The sequence below is a fragment of the Geotrypetes seraphini genome, chromosome 5, assembly GCF_902459505.1.
Source record: "Geotrypetes seraphini chromosome 5, aGeoSer1.1, whole genome shotgun sequence".
Classification (NCBI taxonomy): Eukaryota; Metazoa; Chordata; class Amphibia; order Gymnophiona; family Dermophiidae; genus Geotrypetes; species Geotrypetes seraphini.
The window spans coordinates 81,946,832-81,966,489 of record NC_047088.1 but is presented as its reverse complement, the minus strand read 5'-3'; the positions used below and the strand labels follow the sequence as shown (position 1 = coordinate 81,966,489).

Sequence of the window (19,658 nt, the reverse complement as noted above, 5' to 3'; positions counted from 1 at the left end):
CACTTAGGCTATAAAAATAAATAAATGTTTCTGATCTGAAAAAGATTTACTTTCAAAAGTTCATCATAAAATACATTAAGTTAGTCCAATAAAAAAGGTATTACCTTACCTCCCTTTTACAAAACTGTAGTGCAGTTTTTAGCTCCAGTAACAACTTTGATGCTCATAAAATTTCCATGAGCATTGGAGCTATTAATGCCGTGCCCAGCGCTAAAAACTATGCTACAGTTTTGTAAAAAAAAAAAAAAAAAGGGGGGGGGGTATTTCCTTTGTTTTTGTTTTATTTCTTTATATTATGAGTGGACTAACCTGGCCACCACACCATTTCACTCAGGAATATGTTCAAAAGCATAGCAGAAACTGCTGATCCATGTGGAATGCCTGAATGATTACTCATAAACTGCAATCAATCTCTACCATTAATAACAGAAAATTGTCTCGTCATAAGAAAACCATTTGAGTACAGTGCTGCTTGCACTTATGGCTTCCAGTTATTGCAAAAGAATAGCATGATTGATTATATCGAACGCAGAAGCAATATCCAATAACACAAGGCAATAACTAATGTCCTTGACTAATCCAGCATGCACTATATGTAGCAATGAAACAAGCAACCTCTACACATTAGACTAAATCCAGATTGTATGAGCTTCCATCACAGTCAAGAAAGTCACTGCATGAGGAATGTTAATAAATGATTTTCAAAAATATTTCCACAAGTGTCAATTCTTAACTAATAGAACTCTGCTCAGAGACATGAAGGCGCTGTATTTCGCCTCACCAACCAATCATTGCAGCGTTCATTTTTTCTCTTTTGCTCCAGTGAGATTCTCCTTAACTGTTATGTGCTAGCTACACTAGCTATGCTTAACTGCTTATGCAAGTATAGTATTGGAAAGCAAATCATTCAAACTTAGCTTTTAAAGCAGTAGCAGGTTCCTTAAAGTGCAAACCATGCTGAGAGGATATTAGTCAACTGTACTTTACATGAGCTTTCACCTCCAGTTTAACTGTAATTGTTTATTGGACCGAAACGTGGAACGTCGGAACCTGCTACTGCTTTAAAAGCTAAGTTTGAATGATTTGCTTTCCAATACTATACTTGCATAAGCAGTTAAGCATAGCTAGTGTAGCTAGCACATAACAGTTAAGGAGAATCTCACTGGAGCAAAAGAGAAAAAATGAACGCTGCAATGATTGGTTGGTGAGGCAAAATACAGCGCCTTCATGTCTCTGAGCAAAGTTCTATTAGTTAAGAATTGACACTTGTGGAAATATTTTTGAAAATCATTTATTAACATTCCTCACGCAGTGACTTTCTTGCATACAACCAACTTTATTGAGTCACTCAACAGTAACATTGTTGATTTTGTTACCCCTTCTGTATATTTTTTGACTGAGCCTCCATCACAGTCAAGACATAATATGTATTGGTGCTTTTATGATTTTTCTTATTGTAACCTTTAGGTAAATCGGGCTATAAATGCCATGATTAAATTAGATTAGAAGTTGCATCAGAGGAGGTGGGATGCAAGAAGGATTTGTGGGGCTAATTTCAAAAGTACTGCTGGCATTAACAGGTTAGAATGGACAACATGCACAAATGGTTTCAGTGTGAGTTCTGAAACCATTAGTGCAGATTGAGTTTAAACAGTCATTATGCACCCTGCAGCTGTTTGCAAAAAAGGTATCACATGTGTCCTTAGCTTGGAAAACTTTTCACCAGGTCCAGGGCAGCATTCAAGGGGCTGTCTGAGAGGAAAGGTGACTAACTGCACTCTTTCTCTCCCTCCAACCTGCTCCAGACACCCAAACATTAAAAAATAGCCTGGTGGTCTAATGCTCCTCAACTCCTTTTGAGCATTGGTCCTGACTCTCCTAACTCCCCTTCCCCCAAACCTAAAAAAATAATGCCTATTGGTTCCTCCCCCTTCAGACACAAAAATAATGGTAGTGGTGTGCTCCTTTCCCTCAGCTACTCCTTCCCAAATTGCCCTGGTGGTCTAGCTTAAAACTAGTCTCCCTCCTGGAACTGGGTGACTTAGTAACTGTATATTCATCATAGAAGTGAAGGGGGCAGGCTGAGAAGTGGTGTGAAGGGTATCTTTCGATATATTTCACCTGATTAAATCAATGTGTATAACAGGTTTTAGCCTTCATTTTTTTTATTGGTCTAGCTAGCTTAATACATTTCTGACTAGTTTTCAAAGGCCACAACCTTCTTTCTCAATGGAATCTTTCTGCATTTCTATACCTGTTTCGGCTGTGACCACAAGGGGGCCTTCTGCGCCTGTATAAAAGGAAAGGGTTTGGGACTTGCGTACTCTGCAAAGAAAGCACCAGAGAGGTGGAGGATGTTAGATCTGATGGAGTAACATGTGAATACATCGACCAGTGGTATGGAATATAAATACAAGAAAGGAAATAAGGATCAGCACATAGCATTCGTTCCATTTCCAGCGGGCTGCAGCTAGTTACTTATTTAAGTGGGTGAAAATGCAGCTGAATCGGTAGCGTAAAGAATTTGTGGGGGTTTTTTTCCCATTTGAGATCCTGCAGGTCCTGGGATTAAACTGCTACTCTCCTTATGTCCTGCACGCTGAAATAAAATCGTCCCTTCAACCAGGCTACATTAATATTAATGAGCTGTCGCCCAGACTCTGCCGATCCGCTGCCGCCTTCAGACACCGTGAGCAGCAGGCGCTGAAAGATGCTAAGTGATATATACCTGACGCTCTTCAAATGAAAACAAGTTTCCGTCTTTAAAAGGGCGAGCCCGCGTAGAACGTGGGGCCCACCACAAAGACTCCCCCCCCCCACCTCTTCCCCAACCAGTGAATTCTGCAGGAACCCTAGTACGCTGCCAGCTGAGCTATCTGAGATCGAGCAAAGAAACGGGCCCCAGCTTCCTCCTTGTGGGTCACGAAAACCCGTTTTACGGTATGTGGTGGTGTCTGCTGGCTCGTGCATTTCCCTTTTAAAAAGTGCCAGCCCCGCTCCTTCCCTCCACCCGCCTGTGTCTGGCTCTGACGGAGAGAGCGCAGGGCGCTGGGAGGGGTTTGATGGATTGAGCTGCAGATTCTTTACCGTGCCGCCGCTTTCCTCCAGGGAGGGCAGAAAATCGTGTTCCTGAAGCCAGGGACCGTCTTGGGCAGCGGGGGGCTGGTGTGCCTCGATGTGACGCCGGGGCTGAGGTGGATCTGCAGCTCGTCGAGGTGAGCAGATGGAGGAAACGCTGTCTGGGGCTCTGCGGCATGGAATGAATGGGCTGTGAGTAGGGAGTGCGATCGCAGGACCGTGGAAGGGGTGCAGTCCAGGCTGTTGCCCGTTCTTACGTACAGTAGCACCTTGGAAGCTTCTGCTAGTTCCAGGACTGCCAGCCCCGGGTTAAGCACCGCTGCTGTTCATTTTAACCCTTCAGGGACCGGCGCCTACTGGAATGTTCCTGCCATCCTGTGGACACGTCTTGCCCCAGCTGCTACTTTGGAATCACAACCGTTTCCTGCAAGGACTGCATAGCAATTATAGATTCTGAATTTGGAACCTCTTATGTTCATGTCTTCCTTATAATCCCTTGGAAAAACAAAAAAACTATACCAGCTCAGTGATTTTTCAGAAATCCCCTAGAGGAAACTCATTACCAAAAGCAAGATTATTTGAATAATTACAGAGTTGTGTTTTTTTTTAATTAAGAAGTGAATTCATCTCACTCTGTAGACTCTTCCCTTCCTATTGGTGCTTGAAGATGGGTAACGTTTCATCCAATATTTCTGCTTTCCAATCCCTGCACATTGTGATGCTGGGCTTGGACTCTGCTGGCAAGACCACTGTGCTGTATCGGCTCAAATTCAATGAGTTTGTGAACACGGTGCCCACCATTGGCTTCAACACCGAGAAGATACGACTGAGCAATGGCGCCGCCAAGGGCATCAGCTGCCACTTCTGGGATGTGGGTGGCCAAGAGAAGCTACGGCCGCTGTGGAAGTCATACAGCCGCTGCACCGATGGCATCATCTACGTTGTAGACTCGGTGGATGTGGACAGGCTGGAGGAAGCCAAAACGGAGCTGCACAAGGTCACCAAGTTTGCAGAGAACCAAGGCACCCCGTTGCTGGTCATCGCTAATAAGCAAGACCTACCCCGCTCCCTGCCAGTGGCAGAAATCGAGAAGCAGCTGGCCCTGCCTGAGCTGACTCCCTCCACCACGTACCACGTGCAGCCAGCCTGCGCCATCATTGGTGAGGGACTGACCGAAGGTATGGACAAACTGTATGAGATGATCCTCAAGCGTCGGAAATCCCTCAAGCAGAAAAAGAAACGGTAACAACAGAACCAGCCAAAATTATTGACTTTGGATTATACCAAGAAAGAGAACAAAAAACACTAGCCCAGTTTACAGTTCAGCTTTCCAGCCTACCCCTCCAGAACACTGTAATGGCAGAGCTGTACCTGGAAGCCCCCTTCCTGTGTTTTCCTGGCTTACCTGGTGACATTTGTAGCTGGACACTGGGATGCTATATGACTGATGTTCTCCTGAGCTATTAAACTAGAAGTGTGGGAGAGGATGTGGCCTTTGTAAGAACAACCTCTAGCAGGACTAAAGGTTGTCTGATAATGAGAATATGGACAGCCCTCTCTGGGTTCTTGGAGTGCTAGAGCTGAGTTAAGGGGATTTCAAGGCTCAGATCCAGCCAGGCTGTGTGGTGCCCCCTGATACTGGATCTCCATCCCAACACTATCTGTTTCTTCCTAGCAGGTGGAGAACAGCACTTTTTTTGCCTGGTTCTGTCTCCTGTTCTGTAGACTAGGTGGGCCAGCAGAGGAGTCAGACATAGGGAAGGACTGCAGCTCTCCTGCTGCTAAGGAGGCTTTAGGGAGAGCATTGATATTAGTGCAGACACCAGGCCAGTCACCCCAATGCTTCTTCCCTAGGAATAACCCTGGGGAGCCCATGCAGTGAAGCTGAACTGTACCAAATTCCCCCAAACAATGCACCTGGCTGTATCTTGTGCCTTGGAGATATCACAAGGTTCCTTTACGTCAGGGGTGTCCAATGTCGGTCCTCGAGGGCCGCAGTCCAGTCGGGTTTTCAGGATTTCTCCAATGAATATGCATGAGATCTATTTGCATGCACTGCTTTCATTGTTTGCTAATAGATCTCATGCATATTCATTGGGGAAATCCTGAAAATCCGACTGGACTGCGGCCCTCGAGGACCGACATTGGACACCCCTGCTTTAGGTGAACCTTTGCAGAAAGGGGGAGTGACCGAAGCATGGGATCAGAGAAAGGGGATGGTGAAACTTGTGTTTAAATTTGTGTGTTAAAAATAAACTGTGTGTGGGGGAAGGGTGCTATTCAGCGAGGTGCCCCATTTCCCTTCTGGGTTGCACCTTCTGGGGGGGAGGGGTTAGATTCAATAGTCCTTTCTTACCAGCTTATAATCCTTTTGTTGGGGGTATCTATCACTTGTACTGTGATGTGTAGTAAGGGGCAGTGCCCTGTTATCATTTCACTGTAAGACAAAAGCAGGACATCCCTGTATACTGTAATATGACTCCAGAGGGCAACACCTTGGAATGTAAAGGTCCTAGAAAGGAGTTCTAGCTGCCAGAGGAATGCCTGGGGCTGCTTTGCTGAGCTATTTCCTGGGATGCTACTTAGGCAATTTAGTTGTAAAAATCCTGTTTTTTTTCTGGGGGAGGGGAGAGGCATAGTTAATTGGGCTTGAATGTTTGTTTTGTTGTTCTTTGTGTATTTTAAGACTACAGGAGAGACTTTTCTTAAATGATACTGTTTAAGCACACAAATGCAATATATATATATATATATATATTTTTTTTGGTCCACCAACACTGTGATCTTGGCAAAGTCACTTACATCTTCTATGCTTCAGTTTTGAATTCTAGTTTTGTCACAAGACTCTTGTCACATTGGGCAAGCCACTTTTTATTTCTCTGTGCCTCGGTTTACCCAACCATAATTAGATAAAAATATTATTTTTCCTATTCTTTGTGAAAACTTCAATATAGCTTTAAGTGACCAGAGCTTGCACTCTAGAGGTGGCCGCATGCATACTTCTGAAGCATTAAACCGTAAAGCACAATGGGATCTTGATATGAAAGGTGCTCATAGAATCCAAATAACTACTGCTGTTCACACAAACATTTTATGAAATGTATAGTAAATAAAAATGGACTAATAAGGTCAATTAACTAAAATGTATGCTTTTTGCATTTGATCGTTAAAATTTATAGCCCAGAGGTGATTAATCTGTGAACAGTTATGTTGAGCTGAGCTTTAAAGCTGTGTGGCATTGGGGTTTGATATATCTTGGTGTTTATGATGAATGAATGAATGGGTTTGGATTGATCTGTGCTTCACTATCCCTAGTGAGGAGATTGGCCTGTGGGATCTGTTTGTTTCACACGCCCATTTTAAAGTTCTGCTCTGGTGATCAGAATGTGGAAAGTCAGGGGCAGCCTCAGATGGCCTGTGTGTAACTGCTCCCAATTTCTTGCATAGTATTTCTGTCATAATGCAGGTTTCATTGACTGACATGTTGGAACACTGAAATTTATTTAAAAATTTTATAAACCGCCCAATCGGCCTTCTAGGCGATGAACATTATGTTAAAAACATATATGGGGTAACTATACATCCTTTAAAACAATAATCATTATTTAAAACATTTAAAAACAAACAGGGACAAAAAAGGTAGTCAAGGGGTAGCACTGAGAAATATTCCTTCACAGGAAGGGTGTGATTGCATAAAATGGTCCCCAGATGGAAGTGGGAGAGTTTTTAGAAAGCTTTTGGGTAAGAGGAAGAGACCTGGTTGTGAACAAGTGAAGGGAAAACCAGAGATGCCTGTCGTATGGTAACAGGAAGGAAATTGGGCGGATCTTATGGCCCTTACAGTTCTTATCTGCCATCATTCTGTGTAACAACATAAGCTATATAAAGGATATCCTGAGCTTCTCATTCTATTTCTGCTATACCGTAGTACAGTACATTTGGTTCCTATGAATTGTAAATCACAGCACAGCCACATATGGTGATGGGGCAGGTTTTCACATAGTGACTGGCATACACATAGAGTAATTTCTTAGGGGTTCAGCCTGCCCCTAATAGATCATAGGAAGGCTTAGTGTGGAATGGGACAATTCATTGCAGGATTTATCAGCATGGCTGCAATGAAACGGCCGTGATGAACCATCACATTATGGGGACAGAGATGCCCCAGCCGTGCGACAAGCAGCTGGAAGCTTCGGTGGCAGCTTCTCCCAGGGCCTGGGCTCCCCACCAGCTACCACCACAGAGGAGCTCAAGCCCCCTCCCCAGTACCTGGGCTCTCTGCCAGTCACCACTGCCTGTGAGGCAGCAGCTTCTTCCCCCAGGACCCAGATTCCACACCAGCCACCTCTGCCTGCTTCCCAGCCTCACCCTGTGGTCTGCTGCTCTGGGGCTGAAGCTTGGAGATCTAATTTTGGAGGCATATTGCCCCCCCCAAACACTGAATTGGATTCATCGTGGCCAGTTCATTGTGCTGAAATGGCAGTGATGAATCATCCTAAGACCAATCTTAGTGGGGGGTTTAGGGCTCTGGATTAATCTTGTTAACTGATTCGATTAATGTTCAATTTCTATGCAATTTAAATCTTTCTCATGCATATTCATTGGTGAAATCCTTAAAATCTGGCCAGTTTTCAGCCTTCAAGTACTGAACTTGGACAAGCCTGGTCTAAATCCCTTTTGCGTGGCCAGTCCATATAGGTTATTGGTTATTTGCCAAATTGGTTCCCAAACCTTTTCTGGAGAGCCCCCAGCCAGTCAGGTTTTCAGGATTACCATAATGACTATGTGAGAAATCGGCATACAATAGGACTCCAGTATAGCGCAGACATATTCACCGTGGTAATCTAAAAACTGATGAGAACACTGGTTGTCTCCAGTAATCATGGATAGACAATCGAGGGTTGATTCTGTAAGCACGGTACCGGCTGTGTGTCAATCATGGACAGGTGCCACTTACAGAATTGCGACTACCAAGGATCCTAGGTGTTGTACAGGCCTTCATTTCCGGCGCCTAGGATTCTTGCAGTATCGCAGCCAGCGGCACCGAGTGATGCTGAAGTCTAGCGCTGCCTATAAACACCCACTTCTGGGCTTTGGCATCACTAGCTGCCGCTGGGCACCATGAGCCTAAGTGTTGGTCCTGGAGGCCACCTAGCAGCACCTAATTTTTTTTAATGAGTTTTTTAATTGGCTTTTAATGGTGTGATCAATTATCACACCACTTAAAACCAATTAAAACACTTGATAGTTGCCTGTCGGCGCCTTAATTTTCAGCAACTTTTTTCAGAATCCGGCCCTCAGTGCTTTAGATTTATACCACCGGATCTGTGAAGTTGCAAGTCCTGTTTCCTTAAGAAAAGCAGGAACAATAAGTAGACAAGTTGGGGGGGGGGGTTAGATAAAGAGAACATTTCCTGTGTCGAAAGCCTGCATGTGATTTTTTTTTTTTTAAATCTATATATATATGTTTAAAAAAAAAAAAAAAAAGATTATTTAAAAAAATCTATATATATGAGGATGTAGAAGATGTCTGAATAGCTACACAGTCAAGGTGGAGATCTCTGAAACTGGCAGACAGGATGTTTCAAGACAATGGATGTTTCTCTTGGGAGGAGGGGGCAGTATCTCCAAATGGGTTTGTGCTGCACATACAGTGACAGTAATGAACCTCATTCCTAAGCCAGGATATGTGAAGTATGATCTCAGTCTCTCAAATGTACTGCTAATGCTCACTCTGGAGCTTGCATTGTGCCAAAGAGCTTCCTTCTGGAATTCATAGGATGTAGCATGCATTATCAATGTGCGCTTGGGAAATTCTTTTTAATCAAGCCTATGGCACCCAGGGTGTTGGGATATACTTGTGTATTATTCTTCATAGCCTTCCTTCATCTTCACTTCTATGAATTTGGAGGAAGGGAGCTCCAGATTTCTCTTAAAACCTTATTCCAGATTTGTTTGCCATTAGTAACTCCCAAGCATCACAGGAACACACAAGCCTTTCCGCTTAAACGAGTCCTTGGTCTGTGAGATAATCCAGGGAATGTAATGGCCTGAACTAGGCTTGATTCTGGCCAAGCTCTGGTAATGTTTTTAATTTGCAAAAGCAAAATGGGGCCAAGACATGAAGGATGGAAAAGTGTGTGCCAAATTAATGTGCTGTAGATTTTATTCACACTTGCTGCATGGTCAATCTGCCCCTAGCCTGAATTAATAATAATAATAACTTTATTTTTTCTATACCGTCACAATCTTGCAACTTCTAGGCGGTTTACAGTGAAGAGAGCTGTAAAGTCAGCGAATTTCAGAATACAGATGGCGAAGATGTCACTGAACAGTCATTGAAAAACAGACTACAATTAGTGAGAATACGCAATATCAACATTTTGAATACTAGTTTTTAAAAAGGGGGGTATCTGTCTAGGAGATAAATCTATCGAACAGAGCTGCCTTAATTTCTTTCCGAAAAGCGCCGTAGGTCAACCTGGCTCTATTGATGAAAATGCCTAGCCAGGTTTGCTGTTTGCTAGCTTGAAACTTAAAGGCTCTGTCCATAAAGGACCTGTATTTGCAATCAGTGATCTTTGGATAGGCAAAGAGAATGCGATTTCTGGTTCTCCTTGGTGTAATTAAAGAGTTGAAACTCAGAGCCAGATGGGAAAGTGGCAGATCTCGGTACCCTGAGATGGCAGTGTTAGCTGCAGAGTAAGGCAAGCGCAGGCAGGGAACAGCAGGGGGTGAATTTTCAAAATCAGGGTAGCACTTCACTGCCCTTGTTTAAAAGCAGACTGAAAACCCACCTTTTTGATATAGCCTTCAATCCTTAACCCTGTTCCACTGCCCTCCAACCCAGCCAGCTGATTAACCATTCCCCTTAACTGTTGCCATGACATCCTGTCTATCTTGGCTGTTTAGATTGTAAGCTCTTTCGAGCAGGGACTGTTTTCTTCTTCTTTGTGACTCTGTACAGTGCTGCGTGCGTCTGGTAGCATTATAGAAATAATTAATAGTAGTAGTAGTAGTTCCTACATTTTAAGGAGGTTTCAGCCAAATTTAGAAACCTATGTTTTTGTCTGAAAATTTTATGTAATTTTAATTTAACAATGCATTTAGATGCCGCTTAACCCCAAAATAACTGGTTCCATGCGAATCACACAGACCTAAAAGAAACATTATTCTTCTTTCAATTTCTGAACCCTGGGCCTGCAAGTCATTTGCTACATTTGAACTCCTAAGTTAGGTGCTGCAAATCAGTGCTAGGTATCAAACATTTTTCCACACTATCCCCCCTTTTACAAAACTGCGCAAGAGGTTTTTAGTGCTAGTCGGTACGCTGAATGTTCTGCGCTGCTCTGACGCTCATTCTTCCAAAACAATAATATACAGTATGGTGTGGACCCGACATGGTCCATGTTTCAGTTGCAGAAGACCTTTTCTGGCATCCGAATCATTGTTGACCACAAGGTTTAATGTGCTTTGAAGCAAACAAAATACTGTATATGTGAGAGTGTTGCTGTACGAGCTGTTGCAATATCTTTAATGTATATCATTGTTTTGGATGATTGAGCCGCACACTTTATATGAAGAATTGCTAATAAACGTTTTGCATCAAGATCATCAATTCCACAGTCTTCGTTTCTTGTGTTGGCTCTTCCCTCCTGTTCTGTGGAATAGCTTCTTGGTGAATTTTTGTTGTTTTGCCTATTGGGGAGGGTCCATTTTATTTGTCTATCTGTTCCAAAACCCAGGTTTGTTTATGTGTAAGTAGGTGGTGGAGAGGTCAGGCTTTCCTACCAGAAGACAGGAGGATCACAGGGATGCAGAGCTTCATCGAGGAAGAGGCAATTCTAGGACCGTAGGGAAGGAAAAAAAAATGTTTTGCAGGGATCCCAAGCCCCGCCGCACAAGCTGACCATCGCAATAAAGAAAAATAAATTGTGCCTTGGGCATACCAAGCCCCAAAGCATAGGAAGAACAGCACAGCTGGGTCTACAAGGAGCAGTGAGTACAGAGGAGACAGGTAAAGGGAAGTTGGAGAAAGGGGGCGGGAAATGCAAGGGAGCAAGAGGGAAGGAAAGGAGAAAATATTTATGGCCACTAATCAATATATTAAATGAAAATAAATTTGATAATATGTGGGAGTCAAAAGGACAGTGAGAATACACTCCAGGCCCCTAATATGTTTACATCCTAGCACATATTAATATCTAAATAATACAATTCCCCACATGCTTCACAGTCTGCCTTGCCATATTTAATTGTATTTTGTAAACCTCTTGGACCAGTGAAATGAACGAGCGGTATAACAAGATTAATAAACCATAACCACAACCTTTGCACTCAACCACCCAGCTACATCTCTCACATAGCCTCTTAATGGTCTCCAGTATCTCCCACACAGCTGCCACATCCTTACAGAAACTTAATTGCGCTTTCTCTTTAGGTACAGATATACACACAAGACCACTCACAGGGTTCATTCCTAACTTACCTATTTGGAGAAATTGCCCCCAGTGGAGACATAATTCACATACACATAAGAATATACTGGGTCAGATATTGGTCAATCTAGCCCAGTATCCTTCCAACAGTGGCCAATTCAGGTCACAAGTACCTGGCAGAAACTCAAATAGTAGCAAGATTCCATTCTATTGATCCCAGGGCAAGCAATGGCTTCCCCCATGTCTATCTCAACAGCAGACTACAGACTTTTCTTCCAGCTACTTGTCCAAACCTTTTTTAAACTCAGCTGCGGTAACTGCTGTTACTATATCCTCCAGCAACAAGTGCCAGCAGGGCAGGATTAACCAATAGGCCAAGTAGGTACGTGCCTAGGGCCTGAAATGGTCAGGGGGGTGTGATGAAGGAGGACATCAACATTGTTTTTTCCAAATGGCAATGGACCCCTGCAGCATCGATCAGCAACGCAGCCCCCCACCCCCAATCGGCAATGCGGGCTCCACCCCAATCAGCAACACGGTCCCCCCTCATCGACGGAAAGTAAGACAAGCAAGCAACGCGGGTAAGAAAGGCAACGGGAACTGTAGTTGTGCAAGCGGTGCTGCTTGCCCAAAGCTTCCCTCTGACGCAGCTTCCTGTTTCCGCCTGGGTGCCTGGTGGGGTGGGGCGGGGCAGGGGGCCCAGTGTACTTGTGTGCCTAGGGGCCCTCGACGAATTAATCCTGCCCTGAGTGCCAGAGCTTCAATGAGTGAAAAAATATTTCCTCCTATTCATTTTATGACCCTGGGCAAGTCACTTAACCCTCCATTCTAGTGAAACAGGCACATCATTCCTGAACCTTCAGGTAGTCAACCTATTCCCATGAGAATTTGTGTAGAGAGCCCCATTACAATTTTTTGCTCAGCCTCTCATCTCTCTGGCTGTGCTCCAATTCCTCAGTTTGTCTTTCTACACATAAGATGGTAGGAGCCTGTCTCTTTTTTTTAATATATCCAATCGGGCTTTTCAGTGCTGAAGAGGCTCCCAGTTCTAGGATATTTCTGGCTGTGGAAGAGCTCAAACTCTGAGGTCAGAAGTTTGTAGCTCAGGGGCAGCCTGCTTGTTAGGGCATCACTCTCCCTCCAATCCTTCCGGAAACACCTGAAAACTTGGCTCTTTTCAAAAATCTAACACCTCCCGCTCTCTGGGACCCTTGTCCCTCTCTTTCTTCTTGTTCCTTTCCTATAACCCTTCATTGGAGTTCCTTTCTATCCTAACTCTGTAAACCGTGCCGAGCTCTACGCTTGTGGAGATGGCGCAGTATATCTCACTAAATCTAAGGTTTAGTTTAGTTTAGTTTACTTGGCCAGACTGCACTAATAGTTCAGGAGCTCAGGGACTAGTCCCTTGGGAGCAAGAGTCACCCCAGGTTCTGTCCACAGAGGGCTTGAGTGCAGGCTGAGTGGCTCCGTAGCAGGGGATTTTAGGGCAGTGGGTGAGTGTGGGCATCTCTCCTGCTGCAGGGGGAGGGGGTCAGTTCACGGTGGGGAGTGGAAGGCCCATTTTAGATGACGTGGGCAGCTGGCAAGAGGTAGTCTGCGGTCCTTCGGGGTTATCTATTTGAGGTAAGGGGGAGGGGTGGCTGAGACGGGGAGGGGGTCACTGGCCAGTGGGAGAGAGTGAACATCTCTCCTGCTGCAGAAGGAGGGGGGTCAGGTTATGGCGGGGATTTTAGGGCAGCGGGAGAGTGTGGGCATCTCTCCCACTGCAGGGAGAAGGGGTTGGGTCATGGTGGGGATTTTAGAGCAGCAGAAGAGTGGGCATCTCTCCCGTTGCAGGGGGAGGGGGTCGGGTCACATCGCATTGCGGCGGGAATTTTAGGGCAGTGGGAGAGTGTGGGCATCTCTCCTGCTGCGGGGGGGGGAGGGGTGAGTGTTGTCACCGCTGTCCCGGGGGCGGGGGTGGGGGTTCGCCACCACTGCTGCAGGGATGGGGTGTTGTGATGCAACAGAGAGAATGGGCATCTCTCTCACTGCATCGCAATACAGGGGCTTTCTAGCAGTCTCTGACACTGACTGGCACCCCTGGACCAGTCGCTTATTTTTGTCATCAAAAGCTAACGCCGCTTTTTGAAAATGGCTTGGCATTTTTTAAGAATCCACCGGAGGGCTCATTGCAATGTTGAAGAGCCCATTTGCATGTTAGTGTCAGAGATTGCTAGAAACTTCACTAAAGATAGAGATAATGCCTTTTGATAATCTGCCGCTAAACTGCGTACAGGCTAAACTGCTAGAAAACAGTTTAGTGACGGCGTTAAAGTTTTAAGAATGTGGGCCTCTTACCTTATATACTTCCCCCTCCCAAACTCACCCACACAGCTCCTGCCATCCTATCCAGAAACACTGTCTTGTGTTTCTCCCCACCCAGTCAGGTCTGAATCTGCAGATGGGAGATAAGAAAATGCATCATTGTGTTGTGCGGACATGGGGGAAGCCACTGCTTGCCCTGGATTGGTAGCATGGAATGTTGCTACTCTTTGAGTTTTTGCCAGGCCACTCCCAAGGAGCATCTGTGCTCATTTAAAAAAAAAAAAAAGTTCCTGCCCCGAACAGCTGAATGGCAGGAGGCTGCTTCAGGGCTTCCCCTGCCAGCTCTGCACATGTCAGAGTCTGTCTCACAGTGATCAATCGGATGGGAGAGACGGAGATTGCGATGAACATCCGTGTGAATCATTTTAAGTGCATCAATAGTTCTTTTAGAATCGGCCAAAAATTGGATCGGAGCAGACCCACACGGTCTTACCAATCCTGTTTGGTGGCATCTAGCCCTTGATTGGGTTCCAGTTGTAAGCAATCCTATTGTCTCACCCTAGTCCTTGCAGCTCTGGAGGGCTTTGAAAGAAGTTTCACTTCTAAAACAGCAGGAGTATTGAGCGCAGAGCTTTTAGTACTGGATTAGCAGATGAAACCTCATAGGCAGTCGGTAGAACAGTGTGTGGTGGTCAGTGGCGCCCCCCTCTTCCCTTCCCCCGTACTTCTTTAATTTTCCTGGCACGAGCAGTAGTGCTGCCCGATTCAGGAAAAAATTTTTTGATTCGATTCAGCCTATTGAATTGGTTTTTCGATTCGATTTTCCTACCCAATTGGGTGTTTTGTTTTTTTCAAACATCCTGGTTGGTTTATTTTATAGCCTCTTCACCCACTTTGCCTTCTCCTAACCACACTGGCAGGATACACGTTTCAAATCTGACATATTGTAATCACAAAACAGAAAATAAAATTATTTTTTCTACCTTTTGTTGTCTGGTCAATATTCAAATCTTTGGTTGTCTTGCTTGCCAGGGTCTCCTTTCTTCTTTCTCCGTGCAAACCATTCATCTGCCATCTCTGTCCTCCCCTTCCGTTTCCCTTCCCTCCCCTGGAGATCTGGCATCTTTCCTTTTTTTGTCTCCATCCACAGATCCACCTTTTCTCAACTACCTTTTCATCTAGCATCTCACCCTCCTTCCCCACCACCCCAGGGTCCACCATCTCTCCCTTTCTTTTTCCAACTATCCTCCTATCCAGTATCTTTATCCCCGCCTCCATACCATTCCTTGTGTCCAACTTCTCTCCCTTTCTGATCCTTCCCTCCCTAAATCACATTGTCCACCATCTCTCCCTCTCCTCTGTTTTTAGACCCATTATTTCTCTCCCCCAAAGTCCGGCATATACATGTCACTTTGAACCCCCCCTTACCTCCCTCCTTCTGTGTACTTCTACACCAGGCCCCCACCTTGAAGGTCTGTCCTGCCCTGAAGGACTGCACCCCACCCCTGAAGGCCTGCCTGTCCCCCCGAAGGCCTGTACCTCCCCCTGAAGGCCTGTCTGTCCCCCCTGAAGGCCTGTGCCACCATCCCTGAAGGCCTGTCCCCCCCCCCATTGAAGGCCTGCCTGTCCCCCCTGAAGGCCTGTGCCACCATCCTTGAAGGCCTGTCCCCCCCTTGAAGGCCTGTCCTCCCCTTGAAGGCCTGTACCCACTTAAAGGCCTGCACCCCCCATGAAGGCCTCTCCCCCCGAAGGCCTGCATCCCACCCCTGAAGGCCTGCACACCTTCCCTGAAGCCCTGTCCCCCCTGAAGGCTTGCACCCCCCCCCCCCCCCGAAGGCCTCTTCCCCCTGAAGGCCTCTTCCCCGGAAGGCCTGCATCCCACCTCTGAAGGCCTGCCTTTCCTCTTGAAGGTCTATCCCCCCTTGAAGGCCTGCATACCCTCCCTGAAGGCCTGTCCCCCCTGAAGGCCTTTCCCCCCTGAAGGCCTCTTCCCTCCGAAGACCTCTTCCCCGGAAGGCCTGCATCCCACCCCTGAAGACCTGCCTGTTCCCCTTGAAGGCCTGTCCCCCCTTGAAGGCCTGCACACCCTCCCCGAAGGCCTGTCCCCCTTCGTCTGTCCCACCCCCCACCCCGAAGGACTGTGCACCCCCCCAAAAGGCCTGCATGTTCCCCCTGGCCTCCCGCCCACCATTTACCTAATATGAGTAGTCTGCAGAGATCGTGGTGCTAGCGATCTTTGCAAACTGCCATAAGTCTTCGGAACTGTTTCCTCTGCTGCGGTCCCGCCCCCTCCTCTGACGTCGGAGGCAGGATCGCGGGAGGCCAGAGGGGAAGCCGGACACCAGCACTTCCCAACTGACCCTCCCCCCTCGTCCTCTAAAGCAGGTGCGGTAGCGGCCGGCCAGCAAGAGCAGCGCTGCCGCTCCTGCTTTGAGGGGGGAGGATCAGTTACTAAATCGGGAAGCCAATTTTTTTTTTGTTTTGTTTTTTAAATCGATTAGAATCGATTCACCCGAAATGAATCAGTGAACCTATTTGAATGTGAATCAGGCAGCACTAGCTAGCAGCATCATGAACTTGCTATCCATGTCATGTTTGCTCTCTCTCTGAGGTTGCTTCATAGGCGCGGGACCCGGAAGTGACGTCAGAGAAAGCCGCTATCGATGTGGTCAGCAAGTTTGTGAAGCTGCTCTTGCTGGGGAAAAAAGAGGCATGAGGGAAGGGAATAGAAGGGGCGCATGCAGGAGGCAGGAGGGTCAGGAAGGAGAGGAGGAAGGGTGCCCGCACTTGGGATGGACGCCCCTCCTCCCCCCAAATACTATGCCTCTGGTTGTGGTAGTGGTGGGGCTCTCTTTTCTGTTCTGGAGTAGTAAGAGTTGCTGTAGAAGCTTATTTAGGAACTTCCTCGCTCAGCTCAGGCTCTTACCGCTACTGTTACACCTTTAGCCTTTATTTTAAAGAGAATGATTACTTGTTTGAAAACAATAAAGCAGAGCTAACAGTAGAAAATGAGATTTGCAAGCTTCAGCCTGTTGCTGTGATGTCCCTTTTCACCTCAGCATTTCTCAGACGAGGTAGTCTTGAAACACATTCAAGCCCGAGCTTGTGGGCTGTTAGAAAAATGGGTTTGCCTAGTATATGTACTGGGCTTAGTGAAAGCCAAACCCACAGGAGCTGAACTATCCAAAAGCACCATCTGTTCCTACGTGCAGTAAATTTTAATTCCAGGCAAAAGTGTCCTCTTCCAATGGTCAGTTCCAGATCCGGGAGGAAACTTTCCTTACAAACACAGCCTAAGGGTTAAGTTATAGCTCAAATCACTGCATACCTGCACCATTAGAGAGTGCTCCATCTTAAAAAGGCAGGGTACATGCCAAAAAGATGTTTACAACTGATACAAAATACAGCCATTAAAATTATTACTAACAAAAATAAATTTGATCATGCTGAAAAGTGCACATTGGCTACCAATATCACATCGAATTATATATAAAATAGTGATTCTTTCTTTCAAGACACAAAATACCTTGGAATCCGGATTTAATCCATTCCAGAACCCCATTCGAGTTCCAAAACATTTGAGTTCCAAGACAAGTTTTCCCATTGAAAAGAATAGAAACTGGATTAATCCATTCCTTTGTCCCACAAACTGCAAGATTGGGCCTACCTGGCAGAAATAGCAAGATTGGGACCCCCCCAGCAGCAGAGGCAGCAAGATCGGGATCCCCAGCAAGATCGGCAACGGCAGCTGCAAGTGATGTTCAGCCCAAAGCTTCCCTCCCAGGCGGTAACAGGAAGCTGCGTCAGAGCGGAAACAGGAAGCTTTGGGCTGAACACTGCTTGCAGTTCGGATTCCAAAGTAGCATTCGGATTCCAGGGCAAAAATGAAGAAAAAAAAGTTCATATTCCAAATCGTTCGAGTTCTGGGGCGTTCGGATTCCAAGATACCACTGTACTAATGAACCGGCCTTTATTCACAAACTCCTTATTCCCCATGAACCCTCAAGAGTCTTAAGATCTTCATCACATCTCCTTTACACACCATCCCTGAAAACCATCAGCATGTGTCGGGCCACCTCATTTGCAACTACGGCCCCCACAGCATAGAATTCCCTACCACTTCATATCAGGTTGGAAAAAAAATCTAGTTAAGTTCAAGGGAAATTTAAAGTGCTATCTCTTCCGTGATGCATATAACTGTTCAAAAAAGACTTGGAATCAGCCAAGGTCATTTAATAATCTGCACTCCCATGGCTTCCCTACTGTGGTTTACCCTTCATGTTCTCTTTACTTTTGAATTGTAGTTCTCCCCACTTTCCTATTGTTTCACGTGTGTGATGTATTGTTTAGTCGATACTTGTTCATTGTTTTCCCCTTTTTTATACAAATTGCAAAACGCTTAGAAAACTTGATTTGCGTTTTATCAAAATTTTAATAAACTTGAAACTTCCATCCCTTCAAGAGAGCTATTATTTCTTGGGCTTTCATCTTCTTTCTTTTTAAGATGTAGAGGGCTGTTAGGCTGTCTGCCTTCTCTTCCAGAACCCCCTCCCCCCCCCCTCCCGTGTGTCTCCTGATAGCATCAGGTTATCAGGACTTTTGTTAACTGATTACCAGGGAGCAGGCCTAAATGATGTATCTCTGTAATTTGCTCTCCTTGCTCAGCATGAGAAATGTCCTCTTTTTAAAAAAAAGCCTACAACCAAGGTTGTGTTTTTTTTTTTGTGTGAAATTAACTTTACAAAGACAATTTTGTGCATAGTTATTACTATTATTTGGATTCATTAACTGCCTTTATGAAGTGATTCACCCAAGGCAGTGTACAGTTGAAGTATTATTGCCTAATGAATGAATTTGCCTCTTAGCAGCTCATTTACTATTAAGCTGGGTATGATTTTACATATAGAAAACTGTGCAATGATTCCTATGCCTGTGAAAGTATAAACTTTCCAAATGGCGCTTTGTGTGTCTGTTGTAATGTGAGCTAGGCTGGGTTTTCATGAAGCAACATGCCATTCATGAAGCTTTACACAACTTAGTATGTAAGGTCCATGCTGTGCAACTCTCAGTTGTGAGCTTAAAGATTGTAGCTAAAGAATGACACGGGGACGAAATTTTCCCAGTCCCCACGGGAATTCATTTTCCCATCCTGGCAAGTTCTTTTCCTGTCCCTGCCCCTTTCCTGCAAGCTCTGTCCACATCTGCACAAGCCTCAAACACTTTTAAGATCATAAGTGTTCAAGGCTTGTGCAGTTAAGGCAGAGCTGTCAGGAACAGCGACAAAACTCACAGGGACGGGACAGGGAAATTGAGTTCCTGCGGGGAAGGAGAAAAATGTGTCCCCGTGTCATTCTCTAGTTGTAGCTCTTGATCCATAGGAGTAAGTGAAAAGAACACTCTCCACCCCCTTTCAGAAAGTGGGAATAAGATTGATTTTTGGGAAACGTAAATTTGACCACGTGACTCCGTTGCTCCAGAGTCTCCATTGGCTCCCGGTTTATTTTAGAGTTCAATTAAAATGTGCATGTGTTGTTTTTAAAATCCTATATGGTATCTTTACTCCTCTTCTTCCTTTATCTTGGAACATTTACAGATTTTCCTTTGCAAGAGGTAATCAACAATTTAAATGATCTCTTCCTTCCAAGAAAGGGATAAAAGGAGTCAAAACTTTTACTCAATCTCTGATTTTTAAGCTCTCTCAACTTTGGAATGATCTTCCACTCCTTTTAAGGAGTTCCGGTTCACTCCAACTCTTTTGTAAATCTTTAAAAACTATTTTATTTGCTAAACACTTTGAAAATTAATCTTCCGAAACTTAGTCTTATTCTTTATGGT

At 45.3% G+C, this 19,658-nt stretch overlaps 1 protein-coding gene across 1 annotated transcript; it reads left to right on the top strand.

The window, feature by feature from the left end:
• The first annotated feature begins 2,335 nt into the window (after positions 1-2,335).
• Positions 2,336-5,078, top strand: ARL4C (ADP ribosylation factor like GTPase 4C). The gene has a single exon (XM_033943966.1). It carries the CDS (start codon positions 3,746-3,748, stop codon positions 4,322-4,324), a length of 579 nt encoding a protein of 192 aa, XP_033799857.1. The 5' UTR covers positions 2,336-3,745; the 3' UTR covers positions 4,325-5,078.
• The last annotated feature ends 14,580 nt before the right edge of the window (positions 5,079-19,658 follow it).

What these genes read in the sequence shown, in the direction of transcription:
- ARL4C (XM_033943966.1), top strand. Translation starts at nt 3,746, where the DNA reads ATGGGTAACGTTTCATCCAATATTTCTGCTTTCCAATCCCTGCACATT.